A 26,230-nucleotide genomic window follows, 5' to 3' on the forward strand; every position below is an offset into this window, starting at 1 on the left:
ACACACAAGAGAGAAAGCATTTGCATATTAAACGGATAGAAGGGGTGACTAAAAATAATGGTTTGATTGGGTCCTTCCAGAGCTGCTGACATAATTATGTTCATATCTACATACAACATACATACATACAGTGTATGTGATTTCTAATTGGTAGCACCATTAATAAAATACCACAAAATCATAGAATAAATATGAATGCCGGTAGAAGATCAACATGAATAAAAAAATGAATGTGTATAACTAGTAATATAGATACTTTATATACAAATTCAAAAGACTAAATAAAGTGTCTTTGGAATGGCAACTCTGTACGCTCTGTCCCTTGTCAGTCATCTATGTCGTGGCCATTAAAATAAAGTTTTCTAGTAGGCAAGGGTATGGGCTGGTCAGCCTTGGCATTGCTCGGGATCATACTTCCCTCTATGATCGAGTCACTGCAGAGAGGAAGGTCCTGTGTGAAAATAACAGACAGGCTAGGGAAGAGCATTATCGAAATGGTTACCTCGGTAACAGAATCACCTATGTAAGTGCAGCGTGACCCGAGGAATAATGTGGAAATTTCCTACCATTGTACTGTGAAGGATGTACATGTCTATGGTCAGGGTCGGAAGGTAAATTTAGTTATTGTACATTTGGTGACATTGATAAAAGGTTACACCACTGCCTTGTTGGATTAGCCAAAGCTGATATTAATGCAAAATTACCTTGCTAAAATCTGTTTTTATTTGCAATAAAAATGAAGTGAACCGCATTCACTAGTCCTAAAAGTGATAGAGATTATAATTTTGCTTACGTGTCTCTGGATTATCTGTTATTTGAAATTAGTCTATAATAAAGTTAACATGCGCGTAATGAAATGAGTTGTGTGGTGAAACAACTGGCTATATTTGTATCCACAATTGGAGTACAGGATAAAAGCAAATGAGGTAAACATACCTGATGAGCTGCAATAAATTCTAGGAGAGTCAAAGTCAGCCTTCTGCTAGATTCCAATAGACCATTCAAGCTACAAACAGATGATGTACTCCTAATGTTACCTGTAGTCTAATCGGTACTAATATTACCTGTAGTCTACTCAGTACTAATATTACCTGTAGTTTACTCGGTACTAATATTACCTGTAGTCTACTCGGTACTAATATTACCTGTAGTTTACTCGGTACTAATATTACCTGTACTCTACTCGGTACTAATATTACCTGTAGTCTACTCGGTACTAATATTACCTGTACTCTACTTGGTACTAATATTACCTGTAGTCTACTCGGTACTAATATTACCTGTACTCTACTCGGTACTAATATTACCTGTAGTCTACTTGGTACTAATATTACCTGTAGCCTACTCGGTACTAATATTACCTGTAGTCTACTCGGTACTAATATTACCTGTAGTCTACTCGGTACTAATATTACCTGTAGTCTACTCGGTACTAATATTACCTGTAGTCTACTCGGTACTAATATTACCTGTAGTCTACTCGGTACTAATATTACCTGTAGTCTACTCGGTACTAATATTATCTGTAGTCTACTCGGTACTAATATTACCTGTAGTCTACTCAGAACTAATATTATCTGCAGGCTACTCACAAGAATATATCGAATTCAACAAACCTGGTTGAACTCAAGAGATTGTGGCTCATGATTTTGCTGCAGATATCTCTGTTCAACTTTGCATCAAATAACGGTATGCCAAAGCAACAGTCCGACAGCACCCACTGACTATAGTCAACCACTCCTGTTTCCGTCTCTAAATCTTCACCTGTTGCCAACTCACTGTCCAATATCTGCACAAAAAGTAACTGAAGTTCTATCTTGTGCATAATATAAATGCCTCAAGGTCGGAGAAGGAGAGACGAGCGTTTCACGTGACACAAGAACATCACATAAATGTTAAATCTTACGTCAGTTGAAGCACTTCGATGTACTGACTGATGACAGATGGTTTCACTGTTTAACATAGAGATATATCCACAGTTAGTGTTGAGATCAATGTGCTTGGAGAGTTCCAAAACTGCTGGATGCTGTGCCAGCGGCTCATCTACGATAAAGAAAAGAAGCCTGAAGAAGGATACATTGGTCGGCAAGTTACACATTGTGTATCAAACACGCAGACTTCTACATACCACTAATAACGTCTACTGCTCAGACTACAATTAGTTGTAGTGAATATGAGAGGGAGTTGTCATATACTGTACAGCCTAACAACAAAACATGAACAGCGATGGTCAACTTAATATGGCTTTGCGTTTACATCAGAGTTGGCAACCATATTTTTCAAACCACTTCACTTATTCAGACAGTGTCAATAATATTGGACTACCTTTCATAAAAGTAATAAGGGGAAATATAACTCATCTTATGGAATTTTATACTGGCTCACTTTCAGCCGTACCTACTGGTGATTATTTACAATATGTTCGCTAAATGTGGCTGCTATTGAAGCATCCTTCACTGCCATAGACATGCAAGCATGCTTGTATTTTAAGCTTGCGCTTGCTTTATGACTGTGTCAACACAACTAGTTGCTTCACTAACATTTTGAAAATCCCCAGAACTCATTTCTTCTAGAAGGTTTTCTATAAGTACGCTACACGGTGGAGTGCAAGTGATGCTACAAAGAGTCTCACACATCTCTACACTCACTGCTAATTTGTACCCAGTACACCTGATTACAAGTTAACTATAACACTGAGCCAATCATAAAACACATCAGTTGTCTGTTGTCTCAATACGTGCAGGTAAAACGCTGCCCTAACATAGGAATCCCTGTGCTAAGGATATAGATCTTGTGTTAAGAATTAGAGCGAGTGTGCCAAGGGTAGAGGTTACCTGTAGGGGTTACCTGTGCCTGTTACCTGTGGGTGTGGTGCAGAGAGGTTACCTACGTTAAGGATAACTGTGGGTGTGGTGAAGAGAGGTTACCTGCACTAAGGACAATTGTGGGTGTGGTGCAGAGAGGTTACCTGCGCTAAGGATAACTGGGTGTGGTGAAGAGAGGTTACTTGCACTAAGAATAACTGTGGGTGTGGTGCAGAAAGGTTACCTGCGCTAAGTACAATTGTGGGTGTGGTGCAGAGAGGTTACCTGCGCTACGGATAACTGGGTGTGGTGCAGAGAGGTTACTTGCGCTAAGGATAACTGTGGGTATGGTGTACAGAGGTTACCTGCGCTAATGACAACTGCGGGTATGGTGTAGAGGTTACCTGCGCTGAGTGGAAAGGAGATGTGTTTGACGGCCCCTCCGCTAGTTGACACGGAGTACGTCTGTACAAGAACGGCTGAATGAGCAAGACAGTCATGCAAATTCAATAGCAAGTTGGAAGTGGGGAGAACACTAGGGTCATGACCCCAGGTTGTGACCTGACAACGCTCATGTTTCTACAAAATGAGTAATTGCAGCATTTGGCTAGCGATTTATAACTTTTATTGTTTGCTGTTTTACATGCAACTAGCTGTGTAGCAGTACTTCAGTTCTATGAGCTCAGCAACAACATGCTCAACTACTCATTGGCGTACCTGAAAAACTGGCGGCAGCTTGTGAAGCTTGGAGCCCCGAGGAAGGAGAAGGGTCGGGGGTCCACTGTGAGTCAACTCATAGATGAACAGCTTAAACCATACAGAGCTGACCTGAAGGCACACGAGTATACAAGTCTTGTATAACAGGCTCCGTGTAACACAAAATATTAGTAAGATGATTTAACAAAATGGTTTAAGCATGCAGCTCCATGGAGAAGGCAACTACCCAAGTATAACGCTCAAGAAGTAAGATACGCATAAAGCAGTTATTTTATAATGTACTAGTTGCATGCCCAGCGTTGCCCGAGTAGTAAAATGTTTTTACATAAAAAATTAATTTTTAATTGGCTAAGTTTCTTTACTTAATGAATTTGAGTAACTTGAGCTAGTCTAAGTCTTCGCTATGATAAGAGCCATTATTATAACTTAAGCGAGCATTTTAAAAAAATTGCGTCACGATCTCTCACGCAATCACAATCTTCAAGCGTGCTAGCTGAAACATGACGCCTGTTATTTTAACTAATCAGCATTAAAGATTGGCAGTTGTAATAAATATGCAAACAAGTATACAAAAGCATGGAAAGACAGTGGAGCCTATTGGATAGCACGCCTGTCCGCAGAACGGTTGTTTCTGAGTTAATATCCATTGCGAAGCAAGTTTTTTGTTGCTAGATTTATTTATATATATATATATATAGACTAGCTGAATGTCCGGTGTTGCATGGATAATAAAATAATTACACAATGAATATGAGTAACTTAACTCTTTAAAGTCTGCAAGCTGCATCATGCTGCCTTTTGACACTGCGCAGTTCATTTGCATGACAACCCCTAACCGTAGCTAAACAATTTTTTTCAGCTGTGATCACCACAAAATACACTTTATTTGAAAGTTTATATCGCCAAAATAAATGGTTTTATTATTTTTTAAAATCAGTAATAAAAAACGAAGGCTAAATTGCCAGAGTCAATTGTGCGATTTAATTTTTTTATTGCTATGCAGCGAGTACCACAATCGGCGTGAATTTTGTTATGTAAAATCTCCAGGTGTTTCTGATTTTGTTACAACTAATCAAAAACGTTTTAGCAATGTTTTTGATCAACTGATCTGACTAGTAAGTTACCCAACTATAATTTTTTTACAGGTGCTTTTGGTTTCGTAAGTTTCTCAGTGAGTGCAATGATATACAGCCCCACCGTATATCATTGGCAAGTATTAGGTCTAGAAACAAATTTTTTAATAGCTCAGAAATAGCCCAAGTCAAAACTTTTATTTTGTACAAACATACAAAGAACTTCTCCACTCTAAGCTTCAAAGAATGCAAAAGAACATTTTGGCAGCGTCTACAATCCTACTAATAACTCCTCGTGGTGCTCGATGGAAACATGTCCTCTGTAGTGCAAAATAATAAAGCTACCACGATGACATAATTCCAGTGCTCACTGTGATGTACATGGCTAACATGAGACGTCACAAAACATGTGTAACATTACGTTTTTGTTCTTATAGCCAATAATCTCCTATATTTTAGAGATGATTTAAACAAGTTTAAAGTGTGTGTTTGTCTCAGTAAGAGAAATACAAATGTTTGTATATATGCTCTTAAACAACTGATGCTGACTAAAAAATACATATACATGTATAAAAATAAAAATGTGAAACCATAAAAATCATATTACTTGATAAAAATGTGATTAAGATACGATATACACGTAGATCTAAAGCAGCGCTTGCATAGGTTCGCTCTAAATTTGAATGTGGACAGACGTTCTGAGGGTAGTTTTGTCAAAACTAAGATTGGTGTGGCTTCTGATGTTATTAGCCTTAAGCTTTTACTGGCTAGGCGGCAGTCAATATATTTGTTGAGCAGACTGCAATGCTGAAACGCCACCAAGTTTCATAGCCGACTTCACTATCCTTTGTAATAACTTCCTAGTCATTGGTGAGATGGGAGAAGACAACTACCAGATGGTAAGTTAGAAGACTTTCGATAAAACATTTATAGCATGTTGTGATGAGACTAGCACTGATACCCAGATGCCGCAGATACTCATAATATGTAGTCTTTTGCGAGCTTTGGATACACACTTTCAGTATTGGTTTTAAAGTCTAGTTTTTGGTTCAGAACTGCCGAGATAGGGGAATTCTGACACCTGCTCCATAGTCGAGTTGTTTATGGCTAGATTTTGAACGGCAGGGTTATCCCGACAGTTACTGAAGATTAACTCTTTAGTTTTTTTAGAGTTTAGCAGAAGGTCATTGTCAGAGCACCAGTTACTGAGATTATCTGCTTCATCCTAGATGTTTGATGTTTGCGTTGATCTAAGGAACTCCAGGACCACTGTGTCGTCAGCATATTTGATGTTATCGTGGTGACATGGCATGTCGGAGACGTAAAACGAGAACATCAAGGGACTGATGACACACCCCTGAGGTGTTCCTGTTGATGATTTGATTATGGCTGATGTATTTGCAGAGGTTTAACAGTTTGTGTTCGGCTGGTTAAAAAGCTTTATAGCAAGTTGACTATGTTTGGATGAATGCCAGGCTGGGAAACCATTTTCTTCATTAACAGGGCTGGATTGATGGTGTTAAAAGCGCTCGTGTAATCAATAAAAAGAGCTCGCACAAAGTTCTTAGCATTTTTATCTAGATGTTCGCTTACCATGTCTATAAGTACAATCAGAGCATCTGATTGTATTTATAAAAGGCACTTTTCTAAACCAATTTTTAATATTATTATGGAATGGAAGAATTTAGTAAAGCTAATTATTTCATATATAATTAGGAGATTTTGTGCTGAATAAGATGCAATTTTGAGTTTAAAGAAATACTAATTCTCAAGTTATGAAACATTATACATGGCCATGTCGACTTTCCAAATTTAAAAAAAATCAATTCTTTAAAGAGTTAAACTACAGTCATACTTCGACTTACGAGCTTAATGCGTTCCGAGACTGAGCTCGTATGTCAATTTACTCACATGTTGGTGCAATTTATTTATATATAGAACAATTAAATATATATTGATTGGTTTCCATACTCTAAAAAAAGCAAATAAAACACTCAAAACAAGATATTGTAACAGAAAGAACATGTTGGTTATTGTTTTAACGTACTACATGCTTTCAAAAAGCAACAAATAAAAATAATGCAAGGAAATGTGAGTAATTAAATTGTAAAATTAAATACATACAATAGCAGTTAACGCTCGCATTTGCCAGGGAGGGAGATATAAGTTATCCTTCGTTACAACAGGTGAGTTTATTTGGCGTTCATATTTATATATACGTTAAAATTTCTTCGGCGTTCATAGTTTGAAGTTTCTCGCTGGTTAGCTAATTTTTCCTTTTTTTCCGCTTTCACGACTAGCCGTCCGTTTTAAGATAAACCTATCTAAGGACGTTTGCCTTTGTCGCCCGTGCAACATGTTGCGATTAGGACGAACATAGGTGTCGTCACAAAGGGTTAATGCACGACCACTAGCCAACTTGTCCGAATGTCTATTAAACAGTTTGGATAGATAGCGCCGGCCTTTTCACATAGCATCGTTTCAGTTACGCTGTCACCGGCCAATTGTTTGTCCAATGCCATCAGCGGTCGTGAAGATTGCAGCACCGTTTAGAAACTATGGTTAGTCCTTTTGCGAACTAAATGCCCTGAATATAATCCTTCTGTTTGATAATTATGAATGTATTTCTGTCGTATTGCCGAGCTAGCTCAATCGCGCATACAAATTTCGCATATTAATTTTTTCAATATTTTTCCGTTTAATATCAATTGTTACCGTTTGCTTTTTCTTTGTATTATCTTTCATTTTACTGGCAAACTTTCGGTCTACGCACAGTACGTTTAATTCACATAATTCTGCACAGAAAATCGTGCACAAAAAAATGGTACAACAGTATAACCTGAGCAGTTAAAAAATATAGAGTGATGCTGTTCTCATAAAACACCTCTGGCATACTTGGCAACTGACTAAAGTGCTCGTATCTCAAACATGGCTCGTATGTTAGCGCTAAAACTTGCATGCAAGCTTGCTCGTATCTCAAGTTTCTCGTACGTTGGAACACTCGTAAGTTGAAGTATTACTGTAATTAGTTGAGTCTAAATCGTTACAATAATAAGAGCCATGTCTGAAGCCAGCTTAATAATCGCTATATGTCAATGAAGTTACGCAACGTGATCTTCAAGTGCGACCAATAGTAACCAATAGCATTTTTGCAAGCGATGTATAAGTATGTGCCCAATTATTCCATGCAATGGCCAGTTGAACACGTAGTCTAGTGGATAGACCATCTGCCTGCAGACCCGGAGGTTCCAAGTTCAATTCCAGTGCAAAACAGATTTTTTGTTCCTAAAACTTTATCATCGCTATAACTCGACATGCGGCTGGAGTGGGACTCTAACATGGACTGGGCGTGCTCAAAGACTAGCATCCAAAACTTATATTGAAGATATAACATATCACATCGTATCATACTATTTAAAGCTTTTTAATTAACTAGCTACTTCGACACATAAATGTATAGCAAATGTTGCCCTCTTTTTGTATCAGGTCGTCAGTTCTATGGCTTCTATTAAAATAAGTGAATCTATGAGAATTATATTTCAAATGGTAAGATATTTATACACTTACATTTAACAGATGATTTACTTACCTTGCTAACAGTTATTTAACAAATGACTTGCTTACCTTGCTAACAGTTATTTAACAAATGACTTACATACCTCAGGAATTGCTGGTCCAAAATGTTGAGGTATACAGCTTGATACACTTCTGATCTCGTTGCTCAGTGGAGCCATAGACATCAGTATCCTAAAGCAGCAATCGTAAGATCCCTAGTATAGTACACTCAGGTCCACAGTAGTGATACCTAGTATAGTACACTCAAGTCCACAGTATTGATCCCTAGCATAGTACACTCACGTCCACTGTAGTGATACCTAGTATAGTACACTCAGGTCCACAGTAGTGATACCTAGCATAGTACACTCAGGTCCACAGTATTGATACCTAGTATAGTACACTCAAGTCCACAGTATTGATCCCTAGCATAGTACACTCAGGTCCACTGTAGTGATACCTAGTATAGTACACTCAGGTCCACTGTAGTGATACCTAGTATAGTACACTCAGGATAGCATCATTGGCTCATTGCAATAATCTGATCTTACAATTGATAGACGCTCGTAACTCCTCTTCTATTGCCCATAAAAAGCTAGTTTTTGCTGCAAACTGTAGCAACATATCAATAAGTGTAATTATATTTTATGTAACATTGGTAAATATAAATATAAAATAAAAATATTTCTTCAAATTCAGAATGAAACAAAAATTGAAAGCTCGAACAAATTGCAAAGGACACAGGCTATAATATCATCATAGATTAATTGCGAGCAATAGATATCAACTGGTAGAGATATTTCTTGGTTTCTCGACGCATATTTATTAAGAGATCTTTGACAAGTTGGAGGTAAGTTAGCAGATTTATTGCATATAAAAAGTTTAATATCACTCCATTGAAAAAAGATGGAAAAATATAGGCGACATTCGCTATGCCTCGCCGGTAAAAGGGCTAAGTTTATAAACACCAGCCTCTATTTGAACGGCGTTTCCAATTGACCGCCACTTTGGAAGAAGGATTGAAAAATAGAGCGCCATGGCGTTCAATTAGAGGCTTTACGGTAAAACCAAAAAAATTTTAACTTCCTAGTTTTTGAAGAATTAAGAATTCTGAGACAGCATTATTTTTAGATCATAAGTAGAGTGCAAGTAGCAGAAGCATGCATGTAAAATGCTTAAGATGAAAGCTAAAGTTGGATCAGATATTTTTACTAACTAGAAGTCAGCGTTGCTCCTTTGATAGCAAAAAGCACTGAGTTCTCATCCGTCGTTTAACATCGTAGAAAGTGGGAATGCTTTTAGAGAGTTGGGATGATAAATAAGTGTATTGACTAATGCACAGCTCAATTTGTAGAGTTATACGGTACTGGACTGACGCATCAGTCCTGTTTGTACAAATAGTTGCAAAGCATGCGTTATGTTATAAAATAGTTATAAAAAGTTTCCTCGAGTGCCTGCAGATGATGGTGCAGAAAAATTCGGAGAAAAAAGACTTACTCATAGTTTTTATTCAGCAAACGTCTACAGACTTGAGGGTTGAGGCCAAGGAGGCTTTCACAACGGATTAGGTCAAGGCCGAGTTTGTTACCACTGCTGGTAGTGAGGTTGTCATTATGCCGAAGAAAAAGTACGGTGTCTCTCAACGTTAGAGCATGATCAAAGTAGCGCTGAGCCTCTCCCTCGGCGCAACTGCCTACCTGGTAGATAAATAATACACAGTGGTAGTGTAGAAAAGAGAGATCAGTACACAGTGGTAGTGTACAAGAGAGAGATCAGTACACAGTGGTAGTGTAGAAGAGAGAGATCAGAACACAGTGGTAGAGTAGAAGAGAGAGATCAGTACACAGTAGTAGTGTAGAAGAGAGAGAGATCAGTACACAGTGGTAGTGTAGAAAAGAGAGAGATCAGTACACAGTGGTAGTGTAGAAGAGAGAGAGAGATCAGTACACAGTGGTAGTGTAGAAGAGAGAGATCAGTACACAGTAGTAGTGTAGGAGAGAGAGATCATAACACAGTGATAGTGTAGAAGAGAGAGATCAGTACACAGTGGTAGTGTAGAAGAGAGAGATCAGTATACAGTGGTAGTGTAGAAATGAGAGAGATCAGAACACAGTTGTAGTGTAGAAGAGAGAGATCAGTACACAGTAGTAGTGTAGAAGAAAGAGATCAGCACAGAGTGGTAGTGTAGAAGAGAGAGAGAGAGATCAGTACACAGTAGTAGTGTAGAAGAGAGAGAGATCAGTACACAGTAGTAGTGTAGAAGAGAGAGATATCAGTACACAGTTGTAGTGTAGAAGAGAGAGATCAGAACACAGTAGTAGTGTAGAAGAGAGAGATCAGAACACAGTGGTAGTGTAGAAGAGAGAGATCAGTACACAGTAGTAGTGTAAAAGAGAGAGATCAGAACACAGTGATAGTGTAGAAGAGAGAGATCAGTACACAGTGGTAGTGTAGAAGAGAGAGATCAGTATACAGTGGTAGTGTAGAAGAGAGAGATCATAACACAGTAGTAGTGTAGAAGAGAGAGATCAGTACACAGTAGTAGTGTAAAAGAGAGAGATCAGAACACAGTGGTAGTGTAGAAGAGAGAGATCAGTACACAGTGGTAGTGTAGAAGAGAGAGATCAGAACACAGTGGTAGTGTAGAAGAGAGAAAGAGATCAGTATACAGTAGTAGTGTAGAAGAGAGAGATCAGTATACAGTGGTAGTGTACAAGAGAGGGAGATCAGTACACAGTGGTAGTGTGGAAGAGAGGGAGATCAGTACACAGTGGTAGTGTAGAAGAGAGAGATCAGTACACAGTAGTAGTGTAAAAGAGAGAGATCAGAACACAGTGGTAGTGTAGAAGTGAGAAAGAGATCAGTATACAGTAGTAGTGTAGAAGAGAGAGATCAGTATACAGTGGTAGTGTACAAGAGAGGGAGATCAGTACACAGTGGTAGTGTAGAAGAGAGAGATCAGTACACAGTAGTAGTGTAAAAGAGAGAGATCAGAACACAGTGGTAGTGTAGAAGAGAGAGATCAGAACACAGTGGTAGTGTAGAAGAGAGAGATCAGTACACAGTAGTAGTGTAAAAGAGAGAGATCAGAACACAGTGGTAGTGTAGAAGAGAGAGATCAGTACACAGTGGTAGTGTAGAAGAGAGAGATCAGTATACAGTGGTAGTGTAGAAGAGAGAGATCAGTATACAGTGGTAGTGTAGAAGAGAGAGATCAGTATACAGTGGTAGTGTAGGAGAGAGAGAGAGATCATAACACAGTAGTAGTGTAGAAGAGAGAGATCAGAACACAGTGGTAGTGTAGAAGAGAGAGATCAGTACACAGTAGTAGTGTAAAAGAGAGAGATCAGAACACAGTGGTAGTGTAGAAGAGAGAAAGAGATCAGTATACAGTAGTAGTGTAGAAGAGAGAGATCAGTATACAGTGGTAGTGTACAAGAGAGGGAGATCAGTACACAGTGGTAGTGTAGAGAGAGATCAGTACACAGTAGTAGTGTAAAAGAGAGAGATCAGAACACAGTGGTAGTGTAGAAGAGAGAGATCAGTACACAGTGGTAGTGTAGAAGAGAGAGATCAGAACACAGTGGTAGTGTAGAAGAGAGAAAGAGATCAGTATACAGTAGTAGTGTAGAAGAGAGAGATCAGTATACAGTGGTAGTGTACAAGAGAGGGAGATCAGTACACAGTGGTAGTGTGGAAGAGAGGGAGATCAGTACACAGTGGTAGTGTGGAATCAGTATACAGTTTTGAAGATTGTATACAAGTGATGCAATCACAGTGGTGGCTATTTAGCATTCAGCATATATAATAGTTTGGCACACAAAGCACAAGGGGGTGTAATATAATGAGTCTGTAAACTATCTCAGCAAAGCGTCTGCTGGGAGAACTGACGAGTGAACGGTTATGGACTCAGTGCTACAAAAAACCTGGCTCAGACAAATGACAAACTACAGCGAGCAATACAAAAAAGGACTGTCAAGTAGTCAGCTGAAGATCTGCGCATAGAAATAGATAGTGCAGTCACTACTGCAAGAGCAAAGGAAACAAAACAAAGGTTTCATAGTGATGATCAAGAGGAGAAATCTTATACTGACTTTCTCTAATTCAGCAATAAAACTGTCCATCGTCTCATCACTCAGTTTTCCAACTTCAAACATAGTGACAGCATGATTCTTTAGACCCTGTAAATAAATATAACATAGTAATAGCATGATTCTTTAGACCCTGTAAATAAATATAACATTGTAACAGCATGATTCTTTAGACCCTGTAAATAAATATAACATTGTAACAGCATGGTTCTTTAGACCCTGTAAATAAATATAACATTGTAACAGCATGGTTCTTTAGACCCTGTAAATAAATATAACATTGTAACAGCATGGTTCTTTAGACCCTGTAAATAAATATAACATTGTAACAGCATGGTTCCTTAAACACTATGGGTAGTCCCGCACAAGAGAATACCAGATAAACACAAACTGAAAAGAACAACAGTAAGGAAAGATGTAGCGAGAAGAACAGCAACAGTAACAAGAGTATGGTGGAGGAATAAAAATAATCTACTATATAAACGGCAATCGTTGTCTGTCTGTCTATCTACATGTATCTATCTATCTGTATATCTGTCTGTCCGCTTTATAGAGTACCGTACTTTTCGGACTATCAGCCGCTACTTTTATATAAGGGCATGTCTATTCTGTGGATCTTTTCACCGCTAGGGCGCATTAATGGGAATCTCCGGTTAGTACACGCCTCTATTATAATGCGTAACCTGCTATTCATCGCAGGGATGGACGATAAATACTGATATGCTAATAGTATGAGTTGTCTTCTCGATATATTGAGTCACCGATAACTCCCAAATATGAGCAGTATAAATAAATTATATGGCGGTCTTTTTTTCGATTCGATCGTACGAAGCAAACTTAATTAATATGAGTAAGTAGTAAAATTAAATTAGTAGTAAATATTAGTAGTGAATTAAATAAAATTTACTACTCTTTAAATAAAGTAATGAGTAGTAAATTACATCTAATTAATATTTACTGCCAACGTGTACCGGGAAGGTCATGTGAACATTTGTTTCTGGCAACCACTAGAAAAACGCTGTTCTCTATCTACTATATAAACGGCAACCATTGTCTGTCCGTTTGATTGAGTGTCCGCCTTATAGAGCGGTTTTTCCTTTTATCGTCGTACGAATTTCGGTCGTACGAAGCGAACTGAATTAATATGTGTAGTAACAGTGAATAAATTATAGAGCGGTCTTTCTTTTTCCATTCGGTCGAACGAAGCCAACCGAACTAATATGAATACTAAATATCGTAATTTCGTAATATGGACAATTAGCCGCTACTGTTCTCTGGCGATATGAGCCAAGCGGCTTATATAAAGGTGTGGCGATTCTGTTGTTTTTCTTTCACCGCTCGGGCGCATTAACCGAAATCCCCAGTTAGCACGCTTTTTAAACAGCAAATTTTCTGCCGTGTTAAAAAGCGCCTTCCTGAGTTCTGCGGCCTATACAAAGGTGTCTATACAGCTATACAAATGTACTATTTATTAAATAAAATAAATTAACGAGTAGTTATTTACATGCAATTAATATTTACTGCCAACGTGTACCGAGAAGGTCACGTAAACGTTTGTTTCTTGGAGCCACTGGAAAAACGCATTTCTCACCTACTAAATTTCCACATCAAAAAGGTAAGTGTTTCTTATACGATGTTGTATTGTATATGAATTGCCACATCTCCACTACTTAATAACGTTGGATTTGCCGCTGTTCGTGATAGTGGGTCATGTTCATTTCCTTCAGCAGCCGAGTTACTAATTTTTTTCCAGCTACAAGTAGGCCTACTGTAACTTACTATTACAGAACTTTCACGAGTACTCCGAGGGTTGCGATACGCTATTGTGAAAAGAAAGAGAGCAGCTGCTATCGACTTACTGTCACCCTGCATCAGCCATGACCAGCTATACGTCGCCTGCACACGCCGAAAACTGTTTCTTCATACGCCCGACAGAAAAACCAAAAATGTTGTCTATCCGCAAGTGTTGCGTTGAACTAAGGGAGAGAGAGAGAGAGGGAGGGAGAGAAAGGGAGAGAGAGGGGGGAGAAAGGGAGAGAGAGAGGGAGGGAAGGGGAGAGAGCGAGGAGGAGAGGGGGGAGGAGAGGAGGGAGAGAGAAGGAGAGAAAGGGAGAGAGAGGGAGGGGGGGAGAGGGAGAGAGAGGGAGAGAAAGGGAGAGCGAGGAGGAGAGGGGGAGAGAGAGAGAAAGAGAAAGAGGGAGAGAGGGGGAAGAGGGAGGGGAGAGAGAGAGAGGGGAGAGAGGGAGAGGGGAGAGAAAGAGAGAGGGGAGAGACGGAGAGAGGGGAAAGAGGGAGAGATGGAGAGAGGGAGATGTAACTGCATATTTGGAGTTGTTTTACAGTATGAAAGCCAACTCTCAATAAACCTTATGCTGCCCATGAATCTGTTACTGTAGGCAGGTAATGCAACTAGTATAATAGAAAGGGTATAATAACCTTGAATGATACTTACTGGAGACAGGTTGCCCATCATAAGAAATGCTGTCAGTGTAGAGTCAAACAAGAAGGCCACTCGCTTGCTGCCAGAGCCCCCTAACAGGTTTCCTTCAGCTATTAACAAGAAATGACAAATGGAGAGAGAGAATGCAAACAGAGTAAATGAAACTGAGTCACCAAGTGAAATGCTCCGACAGTGTAGAATAGTAAGCGAAGGCACGTGCTTTGGAAAGTAAACATGGATAATTTACACTTTAATACAGACACTCTCATCTTCTTTACCAACTAAACAGAAGAGCAGCAGCTAAGCGGTATTCTACAGTAGCTAATAAGATACAGAGATAGCTAGTAGCATAGAGTGATAGCTAGTAGCTTAGAGTGATAGCTAGTAACGTAGAGTGATAGCTAGTAACGTAGAGTGATAGCTAGTAACGTAGAGTGATAGCTAGTAACGTAGAGTGATAGCTAGTAGCATGGAGTGATAGCTAGCAACCAAGGTAATGGAAGTGTCACAGTGCTACAAACATAAGGTGCTTCAGAAGATTCGATGAGTTGCCAACGTCTAATGAAAGACCTTTTCAGCCACGAAGGTTTGTCATGTTATAGCAATAATAGTTAATGTGACAACATTGAAACAATGGTGTCACATTAACGACTCTAATAACATTGTACAACCTTGACTACAACAATTCTCTAAAATATTACTGTTTTAAACAAAAGGTCACTGTGGAACGGTAGATTTCAATAAGAAGGGCAGAACAGCCACTCACAGTTGTCTACAGCTAGCAGCCGTACAGCACAGTTCAAATATTACAAACTTTTACTGAGCAAGGGTAAGAACACGAATATAAAATAGAAGTTAACTCAGTTTGGTATGTAACTTTTAAAGAAACACAATTTTTGCTTTTACATAAATAGAAATATGCAATGTCGGTTGACTTTGGACAACTGATACTGCCGAGAGACAATTCGTCATATCCTGTTATCACTCTGTCCCTCGCCACCTACATTTAGCGTAGACTAAGTTCTAAACATGCTGTAATGAATATCCTAATACACATAATCCTATACGTGACCTCAAATTGAGTTCACGAAATTAGTCTTAGAAAGAGCACCTTGAAATGTTCAACTTATTACAGACAAACTCTAGAGAATTAGTTAGAATTGAAAATATTAAACATTGGCTAGGATGAGACTAACGCTGCCTATACTGTTTCAGCAAAGACAACCTTTTTACATATAACCAAGGAAAAGGAAAGCTGAGCTTCCGCAGTACTTACTCTCACTGCTACAGCCAATGGCAACATTGTCGATGCTGAGTGAATCAGAGCGGATAGGAGTTAACCGCCCTTGGCTGTCATTATCGTCTGTGTCAAATGGTTCCATGTCATCCCAGTCAATGAGCAGCACACCAACTTCCCTGTAGAATTCTAGAGGATTGATAATTTGATGAGATGAGCTAGCGGGAGTACATGCAGGTAAGAGTAGGAGTTGCCCATACAACCACAGTATGACAGGCCAATCAGCAACACAGAATTACAGACTAGAAAGTCTCTACTTGAAACAATACTGAAGCTAAAGTTTGATATAAAATCCATGAACTCCCTAACATACTTTTTCTTCTCAAGACTTGCATCGCTCCAAGATGGATGGAGTCCTTCCTCGGGTTTATCCCAGTACTTCTTTCTAGCAAAGCCAAGTCGACAGTAGACAGAGATGGCATTCTGTACAAGCTGTGTTTCAATTTCCAACACAGTCGAGAGCTGCAAAGAGCCAGTCAAATTTTTGCTGTACAAAAAGGGAACAACTTTACTAAAATGCCTGACTGTGCAATGAAGAGTTGAATGTATACAAATAGGTTTGTGATGATTACATATACAGGGCTGGCCATGTTCGGTAATTGTATGAGTGGGTGGATGAGTGCATGTAAAGGGGTGGGCTGCACATAGAGGGGCTGACTGTATGTAAAGGGAATGGCTGTACATAAAAGGATTGACTGTACATAAAGAGATTGACTGTACATAGATGACCTAATTGTATACAGGTAGCTAAATTTATGTGTAAGTTATATACATGTACATAAAGGTGAGTAAAGGAGGGGCAGTTTGAGTTGAATGTAAATAGAGATGTCTCAATATAAGATAAACTAATAAAAATAGAGAAGAGTGTTGTACACAAAGGAGGTAACTGTACATGTGCAGATCACTCAATGTCAGCAATATAAGATAAACTAATAAAAATAGAGAAGAGTGTTGTACACAAAGGAGGTAACTGTACATGCGCAGATCACTCAATGTCAGCAATATAAGATAAACTAATAAAAATAGAGAAGAGGGTTGTACACAAAGGAGGTAACTGTACATGCACAGATCACTCAATGTCAGCAATATAAGATAAACTAATAAAAACAGAGAAGAGTGCTGTACACAAAGGAGGTAACTGTACATGCGCAGATCACTCAATGTCAGCAATATAAGATAAACTAATAAAAATAGAGAAGAGTGTTGTACACAAAGGAGGTAACTGTACATGTGCGGATCACTCAATGTCAGCAATATAAGATAAACTAATAAAAATAGAGAAGAGTGCTGTATACAAAGGAGGTAACTGTACATGTGCAGATCACTCAATGTCAGCAATATAAGATAAACTAATAAAAATAGAGAAGAGCGTTGTACACAAAGGAGGTAACTGTACATGCACAGATCACTCAATGTCAGCAATATAAGATAAACTAATAAAAATAGAGAAGAGTGCTGTACACAAAGGAAGTAACTGTACATGTGCAGATCGCTCAATGTCAGCAATATAAGGAAAAGACTCACGTCCTTAACAGATGTGTGTTCATCTATAGACACAAATATCTTATAGAGCAGTGTCTCTAGGTAATCCCCCAAAACTCTATTCATCACGAATCCCTCAAGGGGCGGTACAATTATTCTATCTGACTCATAGACGGGTACATCCAGATAGACAAAACCCTTCTTGTACAGACCTACAATTCACGACCACACACTCTAGAGTCAAACAGACATACCTAACATGCTAGCCATACAGATGCTGACTGTCGGCAGAGCGTCTAAATGCTGCCGTAACAATGTTTGAAAATGTAGAGTATAGAAAGAGCTTAAACTGAGTACCGAGAAAGACTCTAGAATTGAGGACAAAAGGAGGAGTTGGTGTACGAACCGTAGAGAGCTTTGTGGTCAACTGAGCCAGCAAGCTTGCCTTCATTTGTCTTTTCACGATGAGCAATGATGTCATCCAACAACTGCTTCTCCTCAAACTTGCATGACTAAAAGAGAGGAGCGTGTAAGTAGTACCTCCCTTTATTATTAGCACTACTCTATTCTTAAGCCCGGGCTATCTCCTTAAACCCGACCTGACTCGCTATCCCAGCTCAGATCTCCATTTATTCACTCACATTCCACCCACACATAGCTACTGCCCTCTCACCTTGACCTCTCATCTTGACCTCTCACCTTGACATCTTCATCAGAGACTAGACTGACTCTTACTATCCACCACGGCTCTATTATGACTGTCTCTACGGGCATCGTGGGTAGCAGCGCCTTTTCTGACTTCCTTCTCAATTGAAACAGTTTCTATAAAAAAGCTTCACATCAGGCGCTATACACCCTCCCAGCAACTCGAATGCACACATACATACAAACATCTGAGTATGAACGGGCAGTTAATAAATACTCATTACGGCAGCAATGTGTTACCAACTTACAGCGACACCCCTCGATGAATTCGATACATTCATCAGGTCTATGTACTGGTTGCGACCGATACCGAGGAGTCGGAGACCTGTAACATAGAATATCTTATCAAGTGCTGATTACAGTAAAACTATTCCCACATAGAAAGATATTCAATAGATTCTTGCAAGAAGCTTACAATCAGCCGCAGTGAAGTTTGGAAGGGAATCGTAACTTTTCTCCTGGGCCATTATGTCTTTCATCATTGACTGGTAGTAGGTAAAGGGGGTCACGCGCAGCCCCCCAATCATGAACTGTGAGAGGTGATAAGGGTAAAGCATCAAGTGATTCCGACTGTAGCTCAGCAGCTCCTCATAATAAGTCCTAGGGTCCTTGCGTGCGTGCTTCACTGTTAAGAGATGCGGGTGCTTACGCGGCGTGGTGTGAAACGAAAGACTCATACAACAGACGAGCAGTTGAAAGCACTCACCGAGGGTACCTTTGTAGGTCAGCTGGTTCCTTATACTGTAATTAAGTGCCGCCAGGTAATATTCTTTTTGTGAATTGCCCACCAACTAAAACAAAGCGCGAATTATATCCTCTCAATTTGTGAGGATCAAGAGGAAGCGACTCCAAAGTATCTCAGCCTTTATTCACTTGTAAGATATAACACACTGTATATGTACTCACATTATACAGAGTCTGCATATAGCACATTGTCTACACATAATCCAAGGTTATATATAATACAGTGTCTACATATAATTTCACATTTATATGAACCGAATTTATTATATAACGTATTTATATTTCAAAGAAATGACTACAAACCTGTCGAATATTTCCTGGAAGCTTTTCCCAGGTATAATTATGCCTAATGTGAAATTCTACATCGGTGTTCATTGCCATGTCTGCTAAAAAGACTGAATGTTGACCAATGAGAAAAGTCTCAAAAACCTTACAGATGGTTGAGTTGTAAAACAAAATGGTGAAACAGTTTCATCTGATCGACAGATCTGGAGGTGATCAGCAGAAAGGTTTCAAGCCTGAAGAATAAAGAAACAGTAATAATAATAATGACAGAAGTCATCAATGATCTTCTCAAGTGTCACTATTAATGCTAGTTGAAGTCTAAATAGCACTGAAACTCTATTGATAGATGATCAGTTCCCTCTAGACTGATGCTTTAGGTTGAATACTCTGTCTTCTGCTACGCTATACAGCGATGCTACAGGAGACACTCATCAGTCCTCATCCCTATCACTCATCAGTCCTATCAGAACTAACAACATAGCCGACAGCAACATACTTTACAGTTGCATACTTAATTCAATAGTAGGGTGCTTTACTACTTGAATGGGAAATGAAAGTTTATTTCCCTGTCCTGTAGTATGACAACCTACAATAATAGCTTACAGTCATGCACTCTCATGGTTCATTCCTGAGCGAATTAGCCATCTACCTAAGGCTACAATATCAAAGCCAAATACATTACTTTGTTAAAAGGATACAGAATTTACCATAACACTAGTAGTAGTAACACTTTACCATTAACCTTCCAACTAAAACCCTACTTTATATAAATTCGATCCTTTTTCAAAATAACTGTAAATCTCTACACGTACATGTAAAGTGAAGGCTTGATGATTTGATGGAAGCCGTGTTTGATTATACACCAGATATAATTACCCATTCGTGAAAACCTAGGTTTTAACGGCATGCTCAACCACCTTTGATGTCTTAAGGGTTATTGCTTTATCGATAAAAATAACTAATAGATATGATATGGTGTTTTCCAGACACAGCAGTCTATGCTGTTTTCATAAACAGATAAAACTTAAAAATAGGTAGAAAACTCTCAAGCGAATTCTTTAATACAAAATGCATTGAAGGATGTACTCTGTGCTAAATGCGGACAGCACTTACTTTATTATGTAGCGCACAAAAGGAACTATTATAAACAATGTGCAACATTATAATAGAAATATATAATGTTATCGCTAAGGTTTTTCTTCAGACACAAATGGCTAATTGAGTAACTCGTTGGTTTCATTTGTTTATATTTCTATTTGATTATCATTATTAATATTATTAATATTTTGCTTCATTTAACAAGCTTGCTCATTCACGTGAGTGTTTTTAACTTTTCATGACTCAGAACACACATACAGCCCTATAACCCTATAGATATACATACAGCCCTATAACCCTATAGATAAACATACAGCCCTATAACCCTATAGATACACATACAGCCCTATAACCCTATAGATATACATACAGCCCTATAACCCTGTAAATACACATACAGCCCTATAACCCTATAGATATACATACAGCCCTATAACCCTATAGATACACATACGGCCCTATAACCCTATAGATACACATACAGCCCTATAACCCTATAGATATACATACAGCCCTATAACCCTATAGATATACATACAGCCCTATAACCCTATAGATATACATACAGCCCTATTACCCTATAGATACACATACAGCCCTATAACCCTATAAATACACATACAGCCCTATAACCCAATAGATATACATACAGCACTATAACTCTATAGATACACATACAGCACTATAACCCTATAGATACACATACAGCCCTATAACCCTATAGATACACATACAGCCCTATAACCATATAGATATACATACAGCACTATAACCCTATAGATATACATACAGCACTATAACCCTATAGATATACATACAGCACTATAACTCTATAGATACACATACAGCCCTATAACCCTATAGATATACATACAGCCCTATAACCCTATAGATACACATACAGCCCTATAACCCTATAAATATACATACAGCCCTATAACCATATAGATATACATACAGCACTATAACCCTATAGATATACATACAGCACTATAACCCTATAGATATACATACAGCACTATAACTCTATAGATACACATACAGCCCTATAACCCTATAGATATACATACAGCCCTATAACCCTATAGATACACATACAGCCCTATAACCCTATAGATACACATACAGCCCTATAACCATATAGATATACATACAGCACTATAACCCTATAGATATACATACAGCACTATAACCCTATAGATATACATACAGCACTATAACTCTATAGATACACATACAGCCCTATAACCCTATAGATATACATACAGCCCTATAACCCTATAGATACACATACAGCCCTATAACCCTATAAATATACATACAGCCCTATAACCATATAGATATACATACAGCACTATAACCCTATAGATATACATACATCACTATAACCCTATAGATATACATACAGCACTATAACCCTATAGATATACATACAGCACTATAACTCTATAGATACACATACAGCCCTATAACCCTATAGATACACATACAGCCCTATAACCCTATAAATACACATACAGCCCTATAACCCAATAGATATACATACAGCCCTATAACCCTATAGATATACATACAGCACTATAACTCTATAGATACACATACAGCCCTATAACCCTATAGATACACATACAGCCTTATAACCCTATAGATACACATACAGCCCTATAACCCTATAGATATACATACAGCACTATAACCCTATAGATATACATACAGCCCTATAACCCTATAGATATACATACAGCACTATAACCCTATAGATATACATACAGCCCTATAACCCTATAGATATACATACAGCCCTATAACCCTATAGATATACATACAGCACTATAACCCTATAGATATACATACAGCCCTATAACCCTATAAATACACATACAGCCCTATAATCCTATAAATACACATACAGCACTATAACCTCATAGATATACATACAACCCTATAACCCAATAAATACACATACAGCCCTATAATCCTATAAATATACATACAGCCCTATAACCCTATAGATATACATACAGCCCTATAACCCTATAAATACACATACAGCCCTATAACCCTATAGATATACATACAGCACTATAACCCTATAGATATACATACGGCCCTATAACCCTACAAATATACATACAGCCCTATAACCCTATAGATATACATACAGCCCTATAACCCCATAGATATACATACAGCCCTATAACCCTATAAATATACATACAGCCCTATAACCCTATAGATATACATACAGCCCTATAACCCTATAGATATACATACAGCACTACAACCCTATAGATATACATACAGCCCTATAACCCTATAGATATACATACAGCACTATAACCCTATAGATATACATACAGCCCTATAACCCTATAGATATACATACAGCCCTATAACCCTATAGATATACATACAGCACTATAACCCTATAGATATACATACAGCCCTATAACCCTATAAATACACATACAGCCCTATAATCCTTTAAATACACATACAGCCCTATAACCTCATAGATATACATACAGCCCTATAACCCTAGAGATATACATACAGCACTATAACCCTATAGATGCACATACAGCACTATAACCCTATAAATACACATACAGCCCTGTAACCCTATAAATACACATACAGCCCTATAATCCTATAAATATACATACAGCCCTATAACCCTATAAATACACATACAGCCCTATAACCCTATAAATACACATACAGCCCTATAACCCTATAGATATACATACAGCCCTATAACCCTATAGATATACATACAGCCCTATAACCCTATAGATATACATACAGCCCTATAACCCTATAAATACACATACAGCACTATAACCCTATAGATATACATACAGCCCTATAACCCTATAGATATACATACAGCCCTATAACCCTATAAATACACATACAGCCCTATAACCCTATAAATACACATACAGCCCTACAACCCTATAAATATACATACAGCCCTATAACCCTATAAATACACATACAGCCCTATAACCCTATAGATATACAAACGGCCCTATAACCCTATAGATATACATACAGCACTATAACCCTATAGATATACATACAGCCCTATAACCCTATAGATATACATACAGCCCTATAACCCTATAGATATACATACAGCACTATAACCCTATAGATATACATACAGCCCTATAACCCTATAAATACACATACAGCCCTATAATCCTTTAAATACACATACAGCCCTATAACCTCATAGATATACATACAGCCCTATAACCCTAGAGATATACATACAGCACTATAACCCTATAGATGCACATACAGCACTATAACCCTATAAATACACATACAGCCCTGTAACCCTATAAATACACATACAGCCCTATAATCCTATAAATATACATACAGCCCTATAACCCTATAAATACACATACAGCCCTATAACCCTATAAATACACATACAGCCCTATAACCCTATAGATATACATACAGCCCTATAACCCTATAGATATACATACAGCCCTATAACCCTATAGATATACATACAGCCCTATAACCCTATAAATACACATACAGCACTATAACCCTATAGATATACATACAGCCCTATAACCCTATAGATATACATACAGCCCTATAACCCTATAAATACACATACAGCCCTATAACCCTATAAATACACATACAGCCCTACAACCCTATAAATATACATACAGCCCTATAACCCTATAAATACACATACAGCCCTATAACCCTATAGATATACAAACGGCCCTATAACCCTATAGATATACATACAGCCCTATAACCCTATAGATATACCGACAGCCCTATAACCCTATAGATACACATACAGCCCTATAACCCTATAAATACACATACAGCCCTATAACCCCATAGATATACATACAGCCCTATCACTCTTGATATACAGGTGTGAAACATCCAATTAGTCGCTTGTCTCATAAAATGTTTATGTTATATTGATAGAGTGAAGATGAGCTGTAGAGAGCTGCACACATTAGAGACTTACAGATATTTGTCTTATTTACATTTATTTATCAGTCAATCTGAAGCCCGTTTTTTTGTTGAAACTTGAACAAATAGCCAAGTCACAAGTGTTAAAAAACATCATAGGTTTTTATGGTGCACACCACAAGCATAGGTTTCTCACTAAGTAGTGCACAAGCCATGCCACAAGTTTAACATCGACAAAGGCTTTGCAATAAGAGAAAACCATTACACAAGTGACAAAATAAGTTTGCATCATATTAAAATGTGTACTTGTGTAACCTCTTAAAATAGTAGAGGTGTTACCGTTGGATAAGGACAAAAAAAAACATTTATTTTTGAGTGTTGGATAAGTGTTTTGCAGACAACAGAGCTAACTCTGCAAAGCTCTCTGTATTAACTGCAACACTAGAGGTGGCCTAAAAAGTAAAAAGGCAAGGCCTAATTTGCAAACATTCCCTGAAGTGGTGAAGGAGACGGGAGTGGACTGAAGAAGCTGAAGTGTATAATCCCTGTTGCAATGTCTTCCAATAAAACATGTTTTAGCTTAAGGTCAACCGGCTGCCATGTTTGGTTTTCCAAGCCTGCACGTTTTGGTTTTGATAGTCTCTAACAGACATGCTTTGTTCCAAATGATTAGAAGAAATATTGCTTCAACAACAGGTTGCATTCCAAAAGTGTTTTCTCAGATGACACACCACATTAAATACATGCAAAGCTACTAAAATTGCCGATATGCTGCCAACGATGGAAAAACGTTTTCTTTAAAATCGGGTGCCATAACATAAATCTCTCATTGATTCCGAAACCTCTCATTTTCTTCTGATGAGGTAAAAAAACTCTTTGGCATCGTTTGTGCAGTAAGATTGCTTTCTATGTTTAACAGTGTGCTATGATATATTTGGCCCATGGTTCAGCAATACTGCTAATCATGTTTAGCTGTCAGCTGGGCAGCCCCTTATTTTGTTTAAAACGAGATTGTTTAAAGAATAATTTTCCACGCATCACAATATCATCACTGCAAACCTGCAGAGTTTCCTTGTTCAACATGTATACGTGTAAGCATTCATTTAAAAATTAAATTATTTAGCCCATTTAATTATCAGCTAAATTAGAAAATTCGCACCTTTCCTTTTCCGCTTGTGAACCGTGTTTATTGCTGGTCAAGGTTACGCCCGACTTAACCTAAGATTCAACAGAAAAACATTTCAACGTGCGCTTGTAGCGCCGTCGAGTTTACGCTCAAAAGCTTTAGCTAACGTAGTTAATGAAAGTTTACTCGTTTTTAAAAGTAATCTGATTGTACTTGCTCATGAACTAACCAAAAGTACCTCTATCTATTAGTTAGACGATTTATTATTTGATCTTTATCCATATATTATGATGAAGCTAATAAACAATTTATGTTTAAAGGATACACTAAACTAATAGACAAATAATCGAATCAGACACGTTTGAAGGAAACCGCACCTCAGGAATAGTATTATATATTTTTATGCTGATGTTGCACATTGTACAAAATAGTTCTTTTTGCTTAAGGAAGACGTGCATTTTACAATGCTAATCAGTGTTGCTGAAAACATTGTTGTTAAATGCTTTGACCTGCCTTTATGCATTCGAAAGTAAATGCTAGAATAATTTTCAACATAATAATTTTTTAAAACTACTGAGAAGTGACCTTGTATATTAGACAATTTAATAGTTTTGCATTTCATTCAGTTTTATGCTGAAATGAAAGTTTAAAGATCGAAGAAAAAGTGCTATGTGTATTCTGAAACTGTTTAATGAAACTCTTGTTTAATGAAACGCTTAATAGTTTTTAACATGCAAAGCTTGCTAAATATACTTGTACGGTTATAACTGTCATGGCTATAATATATATGATTATAACAGTCATGGTTATAGCAATTGTTACAATATTTGTACAACAGAAGCAATAG

At 37.9% G+C, this 26,230-nt stretch overlaps 1 protein-coding gene across 1 annotated transcript; it reads right to left on the reverse strand.

The window, feature by feature from the left end:
- Positions 1–91: 91 nt before the first annotated feature.
- LOC137391938 (protein FAM91A1-like) lies at positions 92–25,442 on the reverse strand. The gene is made up of 20 exons (XM_068078502.1): positions 25,417–25,442; positions 19,212–19,426; positions 18,871–18,955; positions 18,580–18,789; positions 18,413–18,489; positions 18,159–18,281; positions 17,866–17,971; positions 17,502–17,671; positions 16,291–16,439; positions 15,957–16,096; positions 14,693–14,790; positions 12,244–12,330; positions 9,647–9,846; positions 8,254–8,341; positions 3,522–3,632; positions 3,209–3,383; positions 1,907–2,043; positions 1,617–1,789; positions 937–1,006; positions 92–451 (listed from the first exon to the last, which is right to left on the reverse strand). Exons 2-20 carry the CDS (start codon positions 19,287–19,289, stop codon positions 326–328), a joined length of 2,403 nt encoding a protein of 800 aa, XP_067934603.1. The 5' UTR covers positions 19,290–19,426; positions 25,417–25,442; the 3' UTR covers positions 92–325.
- Positions 25,443–26,230: the final 788 nt, after the last annotated feature.

Source organism: Watersipora subatra, chromosome 3 (genome assembly GCF_963576615.1).
Source record: "Watersipora subatra chromosome 3, tzWatSuba1.1, whole genome shotgun sequence".
In the NCBI taxonomy this organism is placed as follows: Eukaryota; Metazoa; Bryozoa; class Gymnolaemata; order Cheilostomatida; family Watersiporidae; genus Watersipora; species Watersipora subatra.